The sequence below is a fragment of the Peromyscus californicus genome, unplaced genomic scaffold (genome assembly GCF_007827085.1).
Source record: "Peromyscus californicus insignis strain IS unplaced genomic scaffold, ASM782708v3 Scaffold_21__1_contigs__length_65335640, whole genome shotgun sequence".
NCBI classification, from domain to species: Eukaryota; Metazoa; Chordata; class Mammalia; order Rodentia; family Cricetidae; genus Peromyscus; species Peromyscus californicus.
In genome coordinates this window covers 22,797,381-22,817,837 of record NW_026294514.1, presented here as the reverse complement: position 1 = coordinate 22,817,837, position 20,457 = coordinate 22,797,381, and the positions used below count along the sequence as shown (strand labels likewise).

The following is a 20,457-nucleotide window of genomic DNA, read 5'->3' as shown; positions in this document are numbered from 1 at the left end:
CAAGTGCACATTTTACATGAGTCTAATGTACGTAGGAACAACCAGGCTATGACGTGTGATTGCCCTCAGTCTGAGGCCTGTGCTTTCTGAATCTGTACCTCTGCTCTCCAGTCTGTTATTCATATAGCAGCTAGGGCATTCTTTAAAAGTCAGTTTAAGCTGAGTGTCTTGTCCCTAACACCCGTGGTCCCAGTTCCTAGGAACCAGGGATATGAAAGCTCAGGAGTTCAAGGCCATTGTCGCCTACCTAGCAAATTTGAGGCCAGCCTGGGCTACATGAGTTCTTGCCTCAAGAAAATAAGTGAAATTGTAAAGCAAAAATCCAATATAAGTCACATCACCTTTCTGTTCAAAATCATTGAATGGCTTTCCGTGGTCCTCGAAGTAATGCCAAACTCCATAGGTGGCCACTGGAAATTCTGCCCAAAGTTCCTGTCTAAAGTTACACCGTTTTTTCTACTCTCTTTGAGTTCTTCATCACCTCAGATTCTTTTTCTCCTCCCTACCTCTCCATTTTGTGGTAAGCCTAGAAGTCGCTACCTCCAGCTCGTTCCCTGGTTCTTGGGATGATGACCTCACTCTTTCCTGGAGCTTAAATGTCACCCCATGGAAAGCATTTGCTTCCAAAGCACTCATGGGAAAGCCTCCTCCTTGGCACTCTGCACTTTGTTGCCTCTACTTCCGTTCTGAAAGCATGGGTCAGAATCTCTGGTTGCCTTGGGTCTTTGTGCATACATACATTACTCCTCTTCTTAATGTGAGATCAGTTATGGGCATGGTGTTTAGAACTTAATGCTAATCAAAAGTACTTGTCTGTTGAGTGTTGCGTGCAGACTATTTTAGGGTCCTCGCTATTTTATCTAAAAACCAAGCAAAAAACACTTCAGTAGAAGGAAGTACTAATTTGTTCTAACTTTTTTTTAGCATCAGTTAATACTCTTCAAGTTTGTTAAACACTTAGGGATTTAGATATCTTTCATTGTGAAATTAGATGCGGCTCATGCCTTTTACTCGAGCCTGGATAATAGGCAAAGCAGATATGGGTGGTGGCCACTCACACTTGGGAAATTTTTACTATAATGTAAAGAAGTTCTAAAAGCTGTAACAATGAAATCAGATTTGTTCATCGAATATAAATTTCTTGGCTTTCTAGATGCAAGGAATTTTTCTAGACATTTGAGATAAAATAAGTAAGAACAAGAGTTGTCCCATGAAACTTATGTAATGAGAAAGTAGCAGTACACATAACAAAAATTTTAAGTGCACATGACAAACTAGAGACACATAGCAAGTTGTTGATGCTCAGTAAGTGATAACTCTTATTATGACCTAACAGTCATCACCCTCTAATTTATTATGTGATTTGCATCAACATTTTTATATGTTTTGTTTCCCATATGTATTTTTAGAAGTTTCTTTATATATATATATATATATATATATATATATATATATATATATATATATATTTTTTTTTTTTTTTTTTTTTTTTTTTTTTTTTTGGTTTTTCGAGACAAGGTTTCTTTGTGTAGCTTTGCGCCTTTCCTGGATCTTGCTCTGTAGACCAGGCTGGCTTTGAACTCACAAAGATCCACCTGGCTCTGCCTCCCAAGTGCTGGGATTAAAGGCGTGCGCCACCACCGCCCGGCTCTTTTTTTATTTTATAATTTAATTTTACATATCAGCCATGGATTCCCCTGTCCCCCCTCCTCCTGCCTCTCCCCCCACTCCCAACCCACTCCCCATTCCCATCTCCTCCAGGGCAAGGACTCCCCTGGGGATTCAGCTCAGCCTGGTAGATTCAGTTGAGGCAGGTCCAGTCCCCTCCTCCCTTCACCCAGGCTGAGCAAAGTGTCCCTGCATAGGCCCCAGGCTCCAAACAGCCAGCTCATGCACTAAGGACAGGTCCGGATCCCACTGTCTGGGGGCCTCCCAAATAGTTCAAGCTAATTGACTTTTATCCTGAGGGCCTGATCCAGTTGGGGGCTCCTCAGATATTGGTTCACAGTTCATGTGAATGTTGCATGCTAGATTCAACTGTTGTCTTATCTAAATTAACCTAGGATTCATAAACCATCTGTATTAGGGCTAGAATTTGAATCTACACACACACACATACACACACACTCATGCATACACATACTTTACTCATAATGACTTAAATGAAGCAATTTACCTGCTTCCAGATAAATTCTTTTTGCATCTCTGTGTTTTCCAAATGTGTTACTTCCTTGTAGTGTCAGTTCTTAAAGTGAGATGAAAAAGAAGAGTTTAAGAAGAGAAATTCCGCAGGCTGTGGATTCAGCTCAGTTGCTATAGAGCTAAAGAGTTCTAGAGCCCACACAAGAAAGCTAGGCATGGTAGCATGGGCTTGTAATCTCAACATGGGGAAGCAGAAACAGGAAGCTCCCCGAAACTCATTGGCCCGTCACCCTGTCCTGATCAGTGAATCCTGGGTCCCAGTGGGAGACCCTGCTTCAGAGACAGTGGATGGCTCCTAAGGAGCAACACCTGAGGTCGTGCCCTAGTTTCCAAGTGTACATGTGCACACACTGTGCCCACATAGAGAAAAAAAAGAAAACTCATCAAAGAGAAAGTTTATATGATTGGCTTATTTATTTGTCTGAGTCTAGAAAGCTCTTAATTGGCTTCCTCCCTTGTTCCTTCAATGCATGTTTTGTATCTGAATAATAATGAAAAGCATCAGATAGAGCCCCTTGTTTCGTAGATTTTAATACAGCCCTTCCATGCTGTGTTATTGCTTTTTATGCCTTTGCGGTTTCTCTCGTTCTTCTTCTCACCTTCAGTAAATCAATTCATGCTACCACTATGAAGAACACGTGGGCATCCCTCTGAACTCCTCATGGTTAACAATAGTAGGACAATTTGACAATTTACGTGTATCTATTTGAAGCAGCTGTAACATTTGAGATATCTAAACTTATCTGTTTATTACTTAAATAGTTATTCCATTGGGTAATAAGACATAATCAATAAAAGAAGACATTTTATGTAATAAAAAAGAGTGCAGTAGCATAGTTCTTCGAGCACTTCACAGTGTGCATTGCAGTTCATTGTGCTTCCTAATTTAGGCATTCAGCACGGGAATCTGGGGAAAGTTGTCACTTAAACAAAGTGATAGAAAAGTAAATGTCAAAAATTTACACTTTTCCAAAAGTAGTCTTTCATGAGTCTACTTTTATTAAATCATGCCCATTCTTTTTCGCAGTGGACAAAAAAAAAATAGATATGTTCTTTATCTTCCAAAAGTCTGTGATTTGTTTAGTTATAAAGGCCCAGCTTGGAGTTGTTTTGTCTCTTAGCTTGTATTATTGCTCTGTTCTTGTTTTCTTTGTTTTGGTTTCTGTTCTGGTTTTGGTTTTGTTTGGTGGTGCTGAGAATTGGACCCAGGGTCTCAAGCATGCTGGACAAGTGCTCCACCTAAATCATATTGCCAGCTCAAACACCAACTGTATTTTTGGTACAATTTCCCCTGGCAAAATTGTTTTTTGTAAAGTTTTAAACTGAGTTCTGAAGTCCATGTTACTAACATTACAAATGGAAATGTTGGAAAGGTAAGAGTTTTGTTTTTAACACAGTGGCGATGTCCGCCTTGTCATCTATCATATTCATAGTGATTAAAAGATGCTCCATAGCACATATTGATGGGGTGATGAAGGAAGCTTAGTCCCTAAATCTCATCAAGTCCTACATATGAAAAATAAAGTGCATTAATGACAGCACCTGGGGTCTGTTCATTATAAGACAATTTCCCAGAACATCTGCACAGAAAAGTCTATTTATTGGGGAAATTAATAGTTGTTAAAATAGAAAGGTATGTTTACAGTAATTGGGAGAAACATTGGGTTAAATAAATTTTATTTCTTTGCTTCATTGTTTTGTAGAAGTACTTTAAATATATCTTTTAAATCCTTTCTCACACACGCACTGTGCTGTGAATCAACCTAATTTTAAATATACATACTTAAACATTCTTCTCCCCAACTCCCAACCACACTGGTAAACTTCCTGGAGAGTAGAAAGTTATTTGTGATAAATTTTGACTGACACCTAATTATACTGACATGATTTAATAGAACAGGGATTCTCTGGGGGATAAAAGAAGCTCACTTTTCAGGTACAGACCTGCTTCCTTTCCAAGATTCTAAGATGTTCTCTTCCCACTTAATCATTTTATTCAAAACCATCTCAAGTCATCAGTACTTGTAAGGAATTAGGGTTTTTGGTTTTTTGGGGTTTTTTTTTTGCTTTTTGGGGTTTTTTGAGGGGAAAGATGTGAGCATTTCTAAAACATTCTGTGTCACAATATTTTACAGACTGTATCAGATAAAGTAAATCACAGAAGGGAAGAACATTAAGTTTTTTGTCCACATGAAAATAAAAATCCTCAATCTCAAAAAATGTTTCAGTTAGATATTTATTACAAACGGGTCAAAGAGTGACTAGGAATGGGTACAACTTTAAACCTAGGAACCACCTGGACCACAAATACCCCATTCATAGTTCATATTCATATGTACAGAGGACTCTCTTTACCCAAAAACAATGGCTGAAGCCAGACTTCATAAAGACCTTCTCATTGAATAAATGGAGTGTGATAAACACCATTGAAACTGAGCAAGTAGATTACATTGTCTCTTGGGTGGGGAGGGGTAGATATTATTGTCTACCTCTGTAACAGAATGTCTCTTACGGGCTCCCTAAGCAACTACTTTACACTCCAATGTCCCTTACTGTAGTTTTGCGAAATAGATTCAGCGCCTTAGTGGAAATTTTACTATTTTAATAACAACATTCTTTTGTCAGTGGCAGTGTAGGAAAATGCCTGTCTCATAGACCGCTAGGGTGAGTATAAATTTGTAAAAGCTTCCTTTAGTCTGTTATGTAGCAGTGAAAGCTCAAAACCTTAAAATTGGGGGCTGGGGATATGGATCAGTGTGTGAAGTGTTGACTGCACAAGCGGGAGATTGTGAGTTCAGATCTTCCACACCTACATATAAGCTTTGCTTAGAGGCAGGCGCAACCTGGAACCCCGTTAATGAGAGTAGTGACTACAGAGATGGGCAGATCCCAGGGCTCACCGCCAGCTGCAAATGATGAAAACAGAGAGCTACAGGTTCACTGATTCTGTCTCAAATAAATAAACGAATGAATGAATAAGGTGAAGAACGATAGAGACAGACAGCAGGCATTGACCTCAGACCTCTGCCTGTATGTGCATGGACAAATACACCTGCACACACATAAGTACCACACACAGACACATACAAATGCACAAGAAACTTAAAATTGTTCATGTGTAGCGTCCCTCCAATATAACAAACCACTAATTCAAACAAAGTATAAACTTAAGGGTAAAAACAGAAAAATTAAATTGTCATTGGTACCATGTTAGCGATAATCTATCTTCCTTTGGGTTAATTTATAAATCTGCAAGCAACTATCAAGTAAAATCATATTAAAATCTCCAAATACTTCCACTCCTAAAAGCATTCATAAGTGGATATTTTCAAGGGACATGAATATGATGTGTAATTAATGTGCTCTTGCTGATTGTGTCCATCTTCAAATGGTAAATGTATTTTCTGCATAACAGATGTGGGTTTTTTGTGTGTTTCTTCCTGTGTAGATATAGTTATATCTACATAAAGAATAAGAAATTTATCAGTAATATATATATTATAATTTGTTTTATACACTCACTAGAAAAACTATTGAACTGACATCTTTCAAGAAACTATAAATGGACAAGCCTTGGTTTGCTATCTGTCTTCATAACACCGTATGAGCTTGCAGTCAACATTCCTGCTTCAAAAGCTTTTGTGGGTATTTGGCTTGCTCTTACTTTTAGGTAGGGTTAAGGAGATTCTAATACACAAGAACAGCCAATTGTTTCTAGTCCTTATCAAGACAGACAGGGAAAACACTGTTGAACTGCAAGCCAATGCAAACATTAGCTTTATTTCACTCCATTTCTTGAATCTTCAGTTTCCTATCCATTCCTCAGGTCTGGAGTTTGTCTTTACAGCTCTAACTGATTGAATTAGTATGTCTGTTATGATAGGATTTTTGTCTTGATGGAAGGGATGTTAAAGGAAAGACTGGCAATAACTCTTGAAGTCGTTATAAATGCTGGCCGTATTGTCTTCTCTAAGAATCTTCAGGGTCACAACTTATCTTCTTAGAAATACGTTCATAAGAAACATTGTGCCAGTTACCTGTATCGAGTTGGTACTAAAATTTACAAAATTAGCTTGACTTCTTGGTATCGATTTGCATGTCTTCTCAGTATTTGTCAGTTAAAAATGCAACTTTTGCTTCCAACCATGATGAATGTTGGGGTCAGATTTGCCCTCCCAACTTAATCATCTAGAATACCACAAGGTCTATTAAATAACCGAATTTTCCATATAACAATAGGCAGTGTGGGACTTTGATGCCTGAGTGACAAAAAACAAAGACGTCAGATATTGTAAATTGTCCCAGCTGACTTTCTGGAGGCAATGTTCATACAACCTCTCAGCCAGACAACCCAACTAGTACCAGGCAGTTGACCTGAACACAAGAGGCAGAGATCGGAGCTTAGGAAGCTGTCCAGGAAGAGGTATTACATTTGTGGGTGGTCCACTTGATCTTTAGGTTAAATGGTGATCAGCTTTCCTGATGCTGGGAAAGTAACAACCAGAAAGCAGAAGACCAAATACTTTAGAGCTTACAGAGGTTAGGAATGCTTCATTCCCAACCAAGCAAAGTGGAAAAGACCTTCTAATGCCACACTTTTCAGTAGTGTTTTGAAAGGATCTGACCTAGTTGTCTCAGGATGCTCTGGGCCCTTCTTAGACCATAGCAGTAAACTTCAAAAGGACCAAGTTGATTCTAAGCAATGTAGCTGAATATGGGAACGTGTCAACCACATTGGAAAGAAAGGTAACAAAAGCTAAAACCCACTAGTACAAAATTCATAATATCCATGAAAATTTTATAGGCATGGGAAGGAAAAACATGTCCATAATTAGAATAGTAATTGCATAAATCCAGATCCAGAAAACGCTGGATTTAGCAGGGGAAGTTAATAAAAATCAATACAATAAATATACATTGTATGTTCAAGAATGGGGGGGAAGTATCAAGATGCTAAGAATGGAAGCACCGAGAAGGAAATGTGTGGCATTAAATGCCTATATTAAAAACAAAGAAAATGCTCAGCTCCATCTCCATTTCCTTCTTGAACAATATAAAAAGAGCAAGTTCAAACCCAATGTATATTACAAAAGGAAATAAAGACAAAGACAAAATAAGTAAAACCGAAAGGAGAGAGAAGCTGGTGAATGCACAAGCTGGTCTTATGAAGGGAACAATTTAAAGAGGAGCCGAGATCAATCAATGAGGGAATGCTCATCTGACCAAAGTCAGCAATGAAAATAAGATTTATGTGTAAGTCCTAGGTGCGTTGGAAGTGTGATACAGAACTAGTATCAAGAATTTGATGTCAGTACATTCAATTTGGTGACATAATTTCTGCGTTTCAAGGAATTTGTCAAACCGCACTCATGAAGAAACAGATACTTAGGCTAACCTTTATTCACTTGGGGAATTGAAACAGGAATTTAAAACCTTTCCAAACCAAAAGCCCCACATGATGTCACTGGTAAGTTCTTAATTATTTAAAGAAAAACAGTGGAGGGAAAGCATCGGAGACACAAACTCTTCCAGAGAGAAAAGAGAGTGAAATTTGTAATCGAATTCTCTGAGTTCAGCTTTACCTGTTAGCAAGTCACAGATGTGACAAAAGATGAAGACTAAGTAGCAGTAATGCTAGTGGATAGAAATGCAAAATCCTTTTCTTTTTCTTCGAGACAGGATTTCTCTGTGTAGTTTTGGTGCTTGTCCTGGATCTCGCTCTGTAGACCAGCCTGGCCTTGAACTCACAGAGATCCACCTGGATCTGCCTCCCAAGTGTTGGGATTAAAGGTGTGTGCCACCACCACCCAGCAACTTGTTGAATCTTTAATTAAAGAATTTTGTTTTTACACCAGGTGATGGTGGTGCACGCCTTTAATCCCAGCACTCAGAAGGCAGAGCCAGGCGGATCTCTGTGAGTTCAAGGCCAGCCTGGGTTACAGAGTGAGTTCCAGGAAAGGCTCCAAAGCTACACAGAGAAACCTTGTCTCAAAACAAACAAACAAAATTCAACAAGTTGAGTATAGAAATATAATAAAAGACAACATATCACAGTTGAGTGGGCTTTATTATGAGACTATTTAAGTTGGTTTAACATTGCTAGTAATCCATTAATAGATAATTACAATTAACTTATCACTAAAGACCATATAATGATCTTCATAATTTCAAGTAGCAAGTTTGTCATAATGAAATGTTCAAGCAAAATAAAAGTTTTCAGCAACAGAATAGAAAGGAATTTCTTGACATGAAGGTCGGGCATGAATAGCCTTCTGTTGGTAGCATGCTGAAAGAAAAATGAAAATTCAACCTGATCATCAGGAGCAAGGCAAGAACGTCTCTCCCAGCTCCATCAACATCATCCTAAGTGTAGTCAGTGGAATAATGGGAGGGGAAGAGAGGCGACGCAGTATTATTACAGGGTAGAAACAGATCACTAAAATGGCCTTTAGTATTGATGATACAGTCGTCTTAGCACTGCCAAGGAATGTACGAAAATGTGAGAAGTGTTGATTGATTTTGTTAAGTTCAAAGTTCAAGGCCAATATGAATTAGCCGAGTTCATGTTTTCTAAAAGTTAATTATTTTAAAAGATAAAAGTTCTTTAACATCTACAAAAAGCTGTTTTGATGTATGTGCACATTGTTGAATTCACTAAATATAAGCTGTTTAGCATTGCTCAGAAGTCTAAGTTTTTTTTTTTTCTGGTTTGAACACTTAAGATCTCCACTCCTAGCAGTTTTCAAGAGTGTATTAAACTCCAGCCATCACATGCTACAGTAGATCTTCTGAGCTTACTCCTCCTCCTTTACTGCAGTTTTGTACAGTTTAACAAATGTTTCTCTAACACCCCAGTCCACCCAGCACCCCAGCAATGCTTCCGTGTAAATGAAATAATGCAGCTATCTACTTAACATACTGAGAAGAAATCAAGTGTGTTCATATATGTGATAGGAATGGACAATTGGCAATTTGAATTTAGAATGGGTTGCCACATATTATAGCATCCAAAATTTATGAAGTACTTGAAGATAAATTTAAGTAAACATGCATAAGAAAGGTACATTTAATTCTGAAGCATGTTGACTGAAGAGATGGCTCAGTGGCTAAGAGCATTGGCTGCTCTGTAGAAGATGTGAGTTTGGGTCCCAGGACCCACATCAGGCAGCTTACAACCATCTGTACTCCAGTTCCTTAGGATCCAACACCCTTTTCACAGCATGCACTCATGCATGCATGCACGCACGCACACACGCACGATCCAAGTAAGCAAGGAGATAGAGTATGATGATGTTTAAAAACATCTACTGCTACAATATTAATTGGCGGGAAATGGAACAATGTCTCAGCAGTTAAGAGCACAGCCATCGCTCTTCCAGACGATCTCGGTTTCATTCCCAGCACCCACACGGTGGTTCACAACCATGTGTAACCCCTCTTCTAGTCTCTGTGAGCTCCAGGAGTGGTGCACAGATGTACCTACAGGCAAAACACCCAAGCACATGAACGTGAAGTAAAAGAGAACATTGTAAAAGGACACTAATTCTCCTGAAGTTAAGCCTGTCCTTTCCATGAGATCTCAGTCAGCATCCAGGCAGGCTTTTTCCTTTTTGTTTGTTTGTTTGCTGTTATAAACATTGGCAAACATAGATAATTTTTTTTTTGGAAATAAAAAAAGACAGTTTTTCAGAGAATTTTGAGAAAGCTAGGTTGGGTGACTTATTTGGTAAGTCTTGATTTGCTGATTTATGGATAGAGATAATAGAATGGAATAGAGTCTAGAAATGTACTACAAGTAAGTAGCCAGTTGCTTATCTTAGTCACAATGGATATTATTTTCTGTAAGTGACATGAAACAATCGATATCCCTATTTTAAAAAAGAGTGCTATTAACATACATATATAAAGGTTAAGAGTCACAGACTAGCTGCATCTTTAGTAACATGTATATATTATATAATATGTATATTTATACATGTATAAATATATATAGCTATATATTTACATGCTGTTTATAAATATTATATTTGATGGACACACATTTATTAAGAGCGGAAGGGCATGCATCTAAACTCTAGATTAAAGACATGCTATTCAAGCCGGGCGGTGGTGGCGCACGCCTTTAATCCCAGCACTCGGGAGGCAGAGCCAGGCGGATCTCTGTGAGTTCGAGGCCAGCCTGGACTACCAAGTGAGTTCCAGGAAAGGCGCAAAGCTACACAGAGAAACCCTGTCTCGAAAAACCAAAAAAAAAAAAAAAAAAAAAAAAAAAAAAAAGACATGCTATTCATATTTCAGACACTCCCAACATCAAATACAAACAGATGCTAAGAGCTTTGCAATGAACAGGCTACATATAAAACCACATCTGTATCAAGTATTTTAAAAGAAACTAAAGATTACTGGTTCAATCGAACAAAGCCTTCGAATTGTAAAGGGAAAATTATTTTATTTCTAACCTGGAAATCCCGTACTAAAAAGAGGGAGAGAAACACATTAGACTTAGGCAATCAGAGAGGCCAGTCATAGAGAAACAGTGGGCAGTACTAAGACTGCAATTATACAATAAGCCAAAAGCACCGTAGGTTCTGGCGAGTTTGGAGTCCACCTGGCTGTGGGAAGCCAAGAAGGGAGGGGGAGGCATGTCAAAGACCTGAGAATGGGTTGGGATCGCAATGTTTAGAACTGTTCTCACTAGGTGTGAGACATCTGTGGGGGAACAGGAGCCTTGGGCACAGTACCACAAAAAGCAGTGAAAGATAAAAATGCAGTTTTTAAATAGGAAAACTTGAAAACTGTACAAGAACTGAAAAGGAATTGAATCCCGCCATATAATAGGATGCTATGATTAATATCTCCATTAATAATGGACATTTCCATTTTATAGCATTAACTTGAAATTGTCTTGTAACTTGAAATCAAAGGAGGCCTGAGAGGATGTTTATGGATGCTGAATTCTTACCAAAAGGCAACGTATCATCTCTAACACTGATGGACAAAGAAAAATATGTACGTTGTTTAATAGGATATAATCATGAGACGTTGGAAAATGTTGCTTTGGGGATTATGATTAATTACGGGGGACAGACAGGAAAGGCTTAATGTATTTCATTTACGTTGTTTTAGTTTTCTTTACAAATGGGTGTGTTTAGCTGATAAAAAATAAAAATAATCATTAAATTAAAAAGAAAATAAACATGCTGGAGAGATGATGACTCAGTGGTTCAGAGCACTTGCTGTTTATCCAGAGGACCCAAGTTTAGTTCCCAGCACTCACGTGGCGGCTCACAGTCACCACCCATAAGAGATGTTCCTACCTCGGACCCATCTTTCTGTTCCATCATCTCATACTAAAGATTCCATATGTTGTGCTATCCCCCCGTTCTTTTACACTGCAGAATCTGTCACCATCTATAGTATATTGCTAGCAAATGGAGTCCCTGTCCTACCAGACTGTAATACACACGTGGGAACCATGATGGTTTGTTCTACACTGTGTCAGTTTCAGCATTGTATTGGTACCTGCTGTTCCTTTTGATAAATATATATTCAATAAATGAGAGCAGGAAAAGAAAGGGTAGAATATTTCCAGAGCAGCTTTCTTTGAGATAGAATAGTATTCTAGTAAGACTTTGCAGAATCCAGAATGTCACCCAGTATTTGTTTTCTTGCTATAAAGTGGAGATGAAGAGGTGATGAAATTGAGTTTATGCTTCTAAAACTCCATTTTAAAAGTTAATTACTGGCGTCCTTATTGATCTCACTGGGCACAGGATGAGATGAAGAGGGAGGGCTAGTATGTTGGAAAAAAACTCAATGACAAAAATGAGAGAAGAATTAAAACACATTAAATAGGTTCCAAAAAAGAGGGGAGCTAGGAAATGAGCCGGCATCAGTAAAAAGTTGTGACAGTCAATGTTGGGTGTCACCTTGACAGTATAGAGAAGGACTAAGAACGTGGTGAGGGGTCATCTAGAATAGGTCAGCCTCCAGCATGGCCTTCGCGGTTATATTAACTAGGTTAATTGAGGGGGAAGACCCACCCTAAAATTTGGTGGTATAACTCCTGGGGCTTGGGCGCATAGAAAGGAGAAAAAAATGGTGAAGAACCCTGTTCATGGCTCTCTGCTTCCTGGTTGTGGGGCTGTGTGACCTCCCGCCACTTTAACTTCCCAGACAAGCTGCGCTGTAAACCGAAATAAACTCCTTCTTCTGCTGAGTTGTTGGTGTCAGGGCATTTCATCACAGCAACAGGGAAAGATACTCAGACAAAAGTGTGTGTGTGTGTGTGTGTGTGTGTGTGTGTGTGTGTGTGTGTGTGTGTGTGTGTGTCTGTGTGTCTGTGTGTGTGTGTACTAATATATAAATATGTTACTCTATCCAGTAAATTGAGGGGTTACAGAGGTTAGAAGTCAAGAGCAGTAGCATATATCCATACTTCTGTTAGGTTGACATGGTATAACGAATGCTTAAAGTAACATGGAGAAAATATGTTAAAATAAACAGGACACAGGTATCATAGTATCCAGTGCAATAAAGCCAACACCAGGGTTGTTGGGAGATGACTGAACTGTTTCACGGTGGACTATGCTTGCAATATGAAGTGTGTGATGAGTATTTATTGGTTAGTAGACTTACTCGGTATAATGTTGTCATTGTTTCTATGGTAATAGAATATGAGCGTGCCATTAGGTAGTGTCACATCTTGCGGTATACTTACCTGTAGATACATATTATTGAAAATGTTTTCATCTAAAAGCATTTTCTTATGTTTTAATGCTCCCGTGGAAGACATATTCTACACATGTATTAACATCTACTTTCCAGAAGTAGAACAATGAATACCTGGTTTTCAAAAATAGATATTATGCCCCAGTATTTTAAAATGGCTCATCTTGCCTTAAATCACTTTTGTTTAAAATGATTTATAAAATGTACATTATGAAATAATTGATTATAATGTGTATGTGCATCAAATAGGATCCACGATTTGAGCTTGGTTTTGTTAGGTTTTGTTGTTGTTTCTAAAATGCGAAGGTTAGGCAGCTTTGAGTGCTTCTGCTTGTGACAGCTCCACAGTTCCCCTGTGTCCTCACCTGGGATTATAAGGTAGCTGGCAGTGAGGTTGTTACTATGAAAAAGTAGACTCCTGTTTCTTCACTAGGCAAACTGAGTGATTCCCCAGGAGTCCGATGAGATTAACTGGCCTGATTCACACTGTCCTTAAGGGCTGAGGGCCCTGGTGTTGACCACTTACTGGTATCTGTTGTTCTGGACCCATGTCAAGCCAAGAACCAAAGTGCTCCAAGACAGCCTTGTGGATAATCCTGTCCCCAAATATCCATCAATCCATACAGGTTTTTTTTTTTTTCCCTAAGATTTTTTTAAAAGTTGTCCACCATAATCATTACATACATGTCTTAGTGGCTATATTGAGATAGTGGCTCCCTCACTATTAGGAGAAATTCCCTCCCATAATATGAGATGCGTTGGAAGGCACCGTTACCATGGCAACTAAATAGTTGGGGATCCAGTGGTTCTCCTTAATAGTCCCAGCTCGCAACCTCTCAGAAGGTAATTCTTGGTATTACAGAGGCAGGATCTGCACAAAAGAGCATACCCACTTGTTGCTAAGCTCTGGTGTGTGAACAGTTACTATCCAGTGGGGGGAGAGAGAGAGAGAGGAGAGAGAGAGAGAGAGAGAGAGAGAGAGAGACCCTCCTTAGTTATATCTATAATTTTTTTTTCAACGCTTGAATTCTTTTTAATTTTCTTGGTACCCATGAATAATCCCTTTTTATTTAAACAGTGACATTTCAAGCTGTTGCATTTTTAGTTTTTCTTCAGAAAAATTCTCAGCTCTTACTAAAACTCATATGTGCATGCACACACACACACACACACACACACACACACACACACACACACACACACTTACTGTACATATGCAAGATAGCCCTCATCTGACTTTTTAATGAGTGAAACCTGGCATAACTGTGTAAAGGTTAATGTGTGTTATAGTCACATAATGTAAAAATTGGTCATCAGCCATCGAGGACGGGAATACAGAGAACACAGTCAGAACACGAGTTGATTCAGTATTTCCCCTACTCCTGAACGCGTGATCTTCCTATCTTCTTGCACGTCTTTCGCGTTGGTAGACAATTTATTGTTTTCGCCTGAATTGGAGTGTGGAGGAGGAAGAGACTGTCTGAAGAGCATATAAATGTCTCTTCCAAACTATGAGAAACTAGCTGTTCATTTGCTGAGGTGAGGAGCACGCTAACCCTGACTCTCTTCACAGTGGGTAAGCCTCACAAGTGTAACTACTGTGGACGAAGCTACAAGCAGCGCAGCTCACTGGAGGAACACAAGGAACGCTGTCACAACTATCTCCAGAATGTCAGCATGGAGGCTGCTGGGCAGGTCATGAGTCACCATGGTGGGTAAAAATGCATTTGTGCTTTTCGTTCCTTCCTATTCTGCTGTGTACAGTCCCCTTCGTGGGTTGTTAGATCATTCCGTCTCCTTCCTGCAGTTCTCAGCCACCTTTACTTTGTACGGGATTGTCTTCCTCAGCAGTTGACGTGAGCTGTTTTGGAACACACTCCGAACAAGATTCTCGAGTTCCCGTGGCACTCCCAAATCAGTTCTGATAGCATGTGTTTGAATTAACACAGTAATGACAGCCAGCATTAGAGCTACATTAGAAATGCCACAAGGAAGTACTGTTTAGTCTTCTCTTGTATTTCTCCATTGAAATGGCTCCACAGAAGTCTCAGTTCCCTGCATGAATGCAGAGGGTGTTAACATTATAACTCCTCTCAGAGGTGCTCAATCGACTTGAGATCGCGCCTCAGAATTTGTTTGAGGAATTAGTGATTTTACTTTATACATATGCAAGAGACAACCCAGACCCAAATTTGACCCCTCTCCGTCCCCCTAAAACACATTCTGTCAGAAAAACATCTCAATCCTAACAATACAAAGGTGGTCCGGATGGTTAATTCAGCTAATCAGTCTTACAAAGGACAGTAATGAATTTGAGTTCTTCAAATTCTTAGTGTCTCTCTTATCTTACCACTTATACCAAATGATTTCATACAGATAAAAACAGAAGTTCTACCTTATTGGTATTTTAGTGTTTTATTTTAAAAGGATTGCCTAATACTAGATGGTATAATTTGCCTAAGTCACTTTAGAAATATTAATATTCATTGACTTAGATATAGACAAATCAAAGGTCGTTTATCAGATTTTTTTAGTTTGTTTTTTATATACATAATATGCTGTGGAAGTATGCTTATTACACAGTTAATGATTTTGTGGTTTTGAGGGTTTTTTTCACAATTTTAAACATACTGTTATTTTACATAGAGCCCTTACATAAAGAATGATTCTGTCCACTAAATGGATGAGGGAGGCTAGCACAGAACCCAGAACATGGAGGTTATACAACTGTGGGCCTTGGAGTTTGACAAATCTGGACTGACTATCTGGTGTGTGAATGTGTTAGTCCTAGGTATGCTGTGATAATTAGATGTAATAGGTTATATAATAAATGTCTCTCAAATGATTATTTTGCTATTAGATTTTAGGGCATTAATACTAAGAACCAGTAAATAGGCCATTCTCTTTAATGTTATTACTGCTTAACATTGCAGGTTGCATTTGCCTGCTCAGAACATTGTTTTGTTCTAAACCAGTGGCTCTCAACCTTCCCAATGCTACAACCCTTTAATACAGTTCCTTGTGTTGTGGTGACCCCCACCCTAAAATTACTTTTATTACTACTTCATGACTGTAATTTTGCTGCTTTTATGAATCATAATGTAAATAGTTTTTGAGAGAGAGGTTTGCTTGAGAACAACTGTTCTAAATTTTTAGTTTGGGGACAGACTGGAGGCAGAGGACTGAAGTCCATTTAGCAGCGTACAGAAGCTCTCCAGAGATGCTCCATAACGTCCTTATTAGTTTTTTCATGTGATGCTCCCCCATTGTAGTTCTGGCCTTTAATTGGAGGACGTACGCAAATTCTATTAAGTTATTTTTACCTTCATTTGTTTACAGAACTCTGAATTACATTTCTACCCAAATAAAAGCCAGAGTTTTTCATAACTGTATCTTCTTGTAGAGAAGAAATAAATACATAATTCTGTATATTATGGAGCTTTCCTAGAATTTGTGTCATATGTTGTGTAGCGCCAACGATGGGTCTTCTAAGTAGCTGGGGCTTTGGTGTTGTCCCATTTCCCAGACTGTTTAGTCCTTCTCAAGTAGAGGCTCTTATGATGACCCTAAAACATAATAGGAATGAGCTAGAAAGAGACAAGGCAGGGCACTGGGGCCAGCGGGGCCAGGCTGGGGAGGAGTAAAGTGATGACGGGTTTTGATGTTATAGGCTTTAATATCTGTTCTTACATATTAGCTAGTGCTTCGACCACGTTCACTACATGCTTAACACCACTTCATGCTGTGCTTTTCTGGGTTCGTAGGAATATTCTGAGAGCACTGTAAGTCTCCTTTCCCATCCGTGAACATATTTAATAGCGAACTGTGTTGAGTGTATGAGGAAGCCAATGACAGATGCCCAGCAGGAAAAACATCGGTGGGATGCCACTATAATTGTTAATCGTCCCATATACATAGCTTGTCTTGCATCTCAGAAATTCGTACTTATTCCTCTCCTCTCTTCCTGTCCTATTACCTGTTTCCCCCTTTCTGTTAGTAGTGTGAGGGGAGGTTGTTTTTTTTTTTTTTTTTTTTTTTTTTTTTTTTTTTTTTTTTTTTTTATCAGTATGGCTGCCATCAACTCCATGGCTTGCATAGTTATTTTTCCTAGCCTCTTTTCCAAAACTTGTTTGTCCCCACACTGGCTCTTCATGGGAAGACGGGTCTGAAAAAAAAAAGAGGTATTCTTCCACTTCATCCAGAAAAGACTATCAAAGACTTGCTATGGAACATTCTGGAAATAGAAAGTTAAAAGGTCACACTTTGTATACCTTTATCGTATTAGCGAGCAACCCAGATTAAAAATAACAAAATGAACTGAAGCAAATGCCGCAGTAACGATGTCTGTGAAGTTCTCCAAGATCACAGACACCTAGCTGGTGGAGAAATTGAGGGAGGCTTCGAACATGCAGAGCAGCAGATCTGAGAATGAGGTGAGAGGTGAGAGAAAGTACATATACCTGACAGCTGACAGACTGTATACTCCATGCAGAGACAAGGGGTGCAGGCATCAAAGGCCATTAGCAGGTAATTAAAGCTCAGTGAACGAGTGACAGAAAGCAAGACTGAAGCAGCAGGGTGGGAGGGAAAAGCCTGTGGATGCCATGGTTTAACTGATAAGAGGCCACTGGGTGATAGATATCAGTGCCATCTCCAATGCAGAGTAAAGGTTGATGTCTTCCTGGGTCAGGGGATAGTGTGAGCAGACCGGGCACCATGATGCCAAGCAAAAGATGAAAAGGCAGTGCCAGGACAAGGGAGTAGGGCAGAGCACTGAAGGCATATTTAAGAAGAAAAGCAAGTGCTCTTATAACTACCAGTTGAATTGGAGGAAAAGGAAGTCTTCCTAGAAATTGAAATTTGATGGTATTTTTGGTTTAAAGAAGCAATGTTGGGAATACTCGGGTGGACCTGCCTTTATAGTTTATTTGTGTGATGAAATATGATTTGAAAAGATAAATAGACTTTTATCCTCCGTATTACTTCAAATAAAGTCGAAAAAGATGAAGAGTTACAGAGTTTGCTCCAACAAATGAAGTTATTATCATATGTATCTAGACCTTTGGTCTAGTTAAATGTCTTGTCATGTAATTAATACAATTGAGACATGATCTAGAAAATTTGTTTTGACTTCTACACAGTATAGATCCAGAAACAATAAGTTAAGTTGCACTCACATTTATGAAAGCAAAAACCTCAGATTATATAATCAAGGGAAAAAGTGTCAGGTCTTTTCCCATGAACGTACAAGGCTGTCAAGCTGCTTTATATGATGTCAATTTTCAAAATCTGTCTACAAAAAATTTATAGCATATTCCAGGCATTCCCTAAAACCAGATCTCCCAGGATTAGCATTCTGACCTACCAGTGATGCACAGAAAAAAATGACTTCAAATCTTGGTATATTTGATTCCCTATCTGTTAAAAAAAAAAAAAAAAAAAAAAAAACCACCACCTACTTCCTGGGGCACTTGAAAGTATTGTGTAGATGATTAAATGTAAAATCTTGTAGTATTATTTATTACCAACTTTCTGTCCATTATGATTGCCAATGCGGCAGAAAAGTCGTCTTTTGGCATGAGAGGCTGTTGTGAAGGAGAAAACAGAGCAAACTCTGTTGTAGTCATTGTTTTCAGTTCACATGCGCTTCATTGAACTTGAGAGAAGTCATCTGAGTTGAAATGGATGTGGTGTGGGACAGTCCCCACCCAGGTTTCATTTTGAGTGTTAGATGTGTGCAAATATGAAAATTCAGTGTAAAACCTAAAGCAAAACTGCCACACTTTAGGCTACTCATTTCAGAACCAATTAGCATATTCAATTTGTGGGGCAACCCCACCGACTGCCTTTACTGCTTTTTTGGCAAATTTTACAACATTTTTTTTCCTGCCAATATTTTTCATTTGGTGTCTAGGCCTGTGATGTATTTCTTCTTTGGTTCACACGTGGACTACATTGTCGTTTTGTAGCTTGTTTTTGTTCTGGGAACAGACTCTTGGTACGAACCCCAGGCTAACCTCCAACTTAATGGCAGTTCTCCTGCCTCAGCTTCCCAAGTGTTGGGTTTACAGGCATGAGCCACCATGTCCAGCATGCAATTATTTTGTTATGGTAGTAAGTGCTTATGAATTTACTCCTGAAAACACAAGGTCATAATCTACATCCCAATGCGTGTTTCCTCAGCACACCAATGCCGTTATTTTAGCCTCCTGCCTCCTGGCTCCCTTAGCTGAGTTCTGTGGTCATCTTGGCTTTTTTTTTAATCCTTTGATTTAACATATTTTGATTTTTCTTCCAAGTTATTTTTACAGTTGTTAAAAGATCACATACTATCTTATGTAATGTTTTGGGAGAAATTTTCCTCTCAATAATATCATAAACAGTATCAGTGTTTAATGCCCATATTTCTAATTCTCACCTTGCCTTTCTTTTTTCAAGCTGGCATGCAGCAGTTAGAGAATTCCTATTATTCAAAGCCAGAGGGTGCCTTATTAAATGTAGATTAAAGTTTAACTTCTTCTGATCAAGCCACTAGGTTACCCAAACATTGATTGTTGATTTTTTTTTTAAATGGCTGAGCAAAGAAACCATTTTGATGATCTTTTTCATTTCAAGATCAACAACAGGAATTGATAATCAATAAGTCGTGTGAAGTGTACTTTCATTTCACCTTTGCTATAAAATTTTTACTGTTCGTCAGCAGGATCCCCCTGGTAGATTAGAATGCATTGGTTTTCACAAAGTAGGTCCATCCTCTACAAATAATAGGCTCTAGGGGAATCATTTTACAGTGTATGCTGAATGAAGAAAGAGCACCTAAGAGATGGAACTTTCTGGTCTTCCTCTGAGCACTAATGTTAATCATCCTATCCGATCTGTGTGGAATGTTACCCTCTTCTTAGTTAAACATCCTGGACAGGATTCTTACTGAAAAGCAACTTTTGTGAATCACTTGTCTATCCTGGTAATGTCCATACTGAAGCCAACAGCAGCTGAGACAGGTATGATGAATGGAACCCATCCAATGACGTAGGACAGTAGTTCAGCGAGCCAGTGTGACAGTGTGGAAATGGGTTCCTATATCCTGTGGAAGGGCCGTTTTTAGAATAAACTACAATCTTAAAGCTCGAACAGTTTACTGTGTACAGACAAGTGCAGAACCCGACCTCCTGCATGAAGGATCTTGTGCAGGTGGTTATGCTGCCAAGAAGGCTAGCACCTCACCAAATAGAAAATCATCGGCCTCAGGAAAGCATGTGGGGGAAGAGTCACCAAGTACCCTGCTGCTGCTAAGCCTTTCTCCAAAACAAGGTGACATATGTAAATTACTTTAGAAAAATAAAGTTGAAAAGTCTTGAGAATAGTGCAGTCTAAAGTATTATCAATTTTGATCTACACTAAACAGACTTCAGAGGAATAAAATGAGAAAAAAAATCAGATGAACATGTTGATCACCAGTAGTGGCAACTGTTTATATCACTGATCTGAGAGATAGTCATAAAAATAAACTGTGTGTGTGATATT

General features: G+C 38.8%; 1 protein-coding gene across 3 annotated transcripts in view; it reads left to right on the top strand.

The window, feature by feature from the left end:
- Positions 1-20,457, top strand: part of Ikzf2 (IKAROS family zinc finger 2) — a 154,290-nt gene that overhangs the window by 123,911 nt on the left and 9,922 nt on the right. For all 3 annotated transcript variants that reach the window (XM_052749767.1, XM_052749765.1, XM_052749766.1), the window contains exon 6: positions 14,507-14,644. In XM_052749767.1, the coding sequence (XP_052605727.1) occupies positions 14,507-14,644 (138 nt within the window). The remainder of the gene's footprint in view (positions 1-14,506; positions 14,645-20,457) is intronic.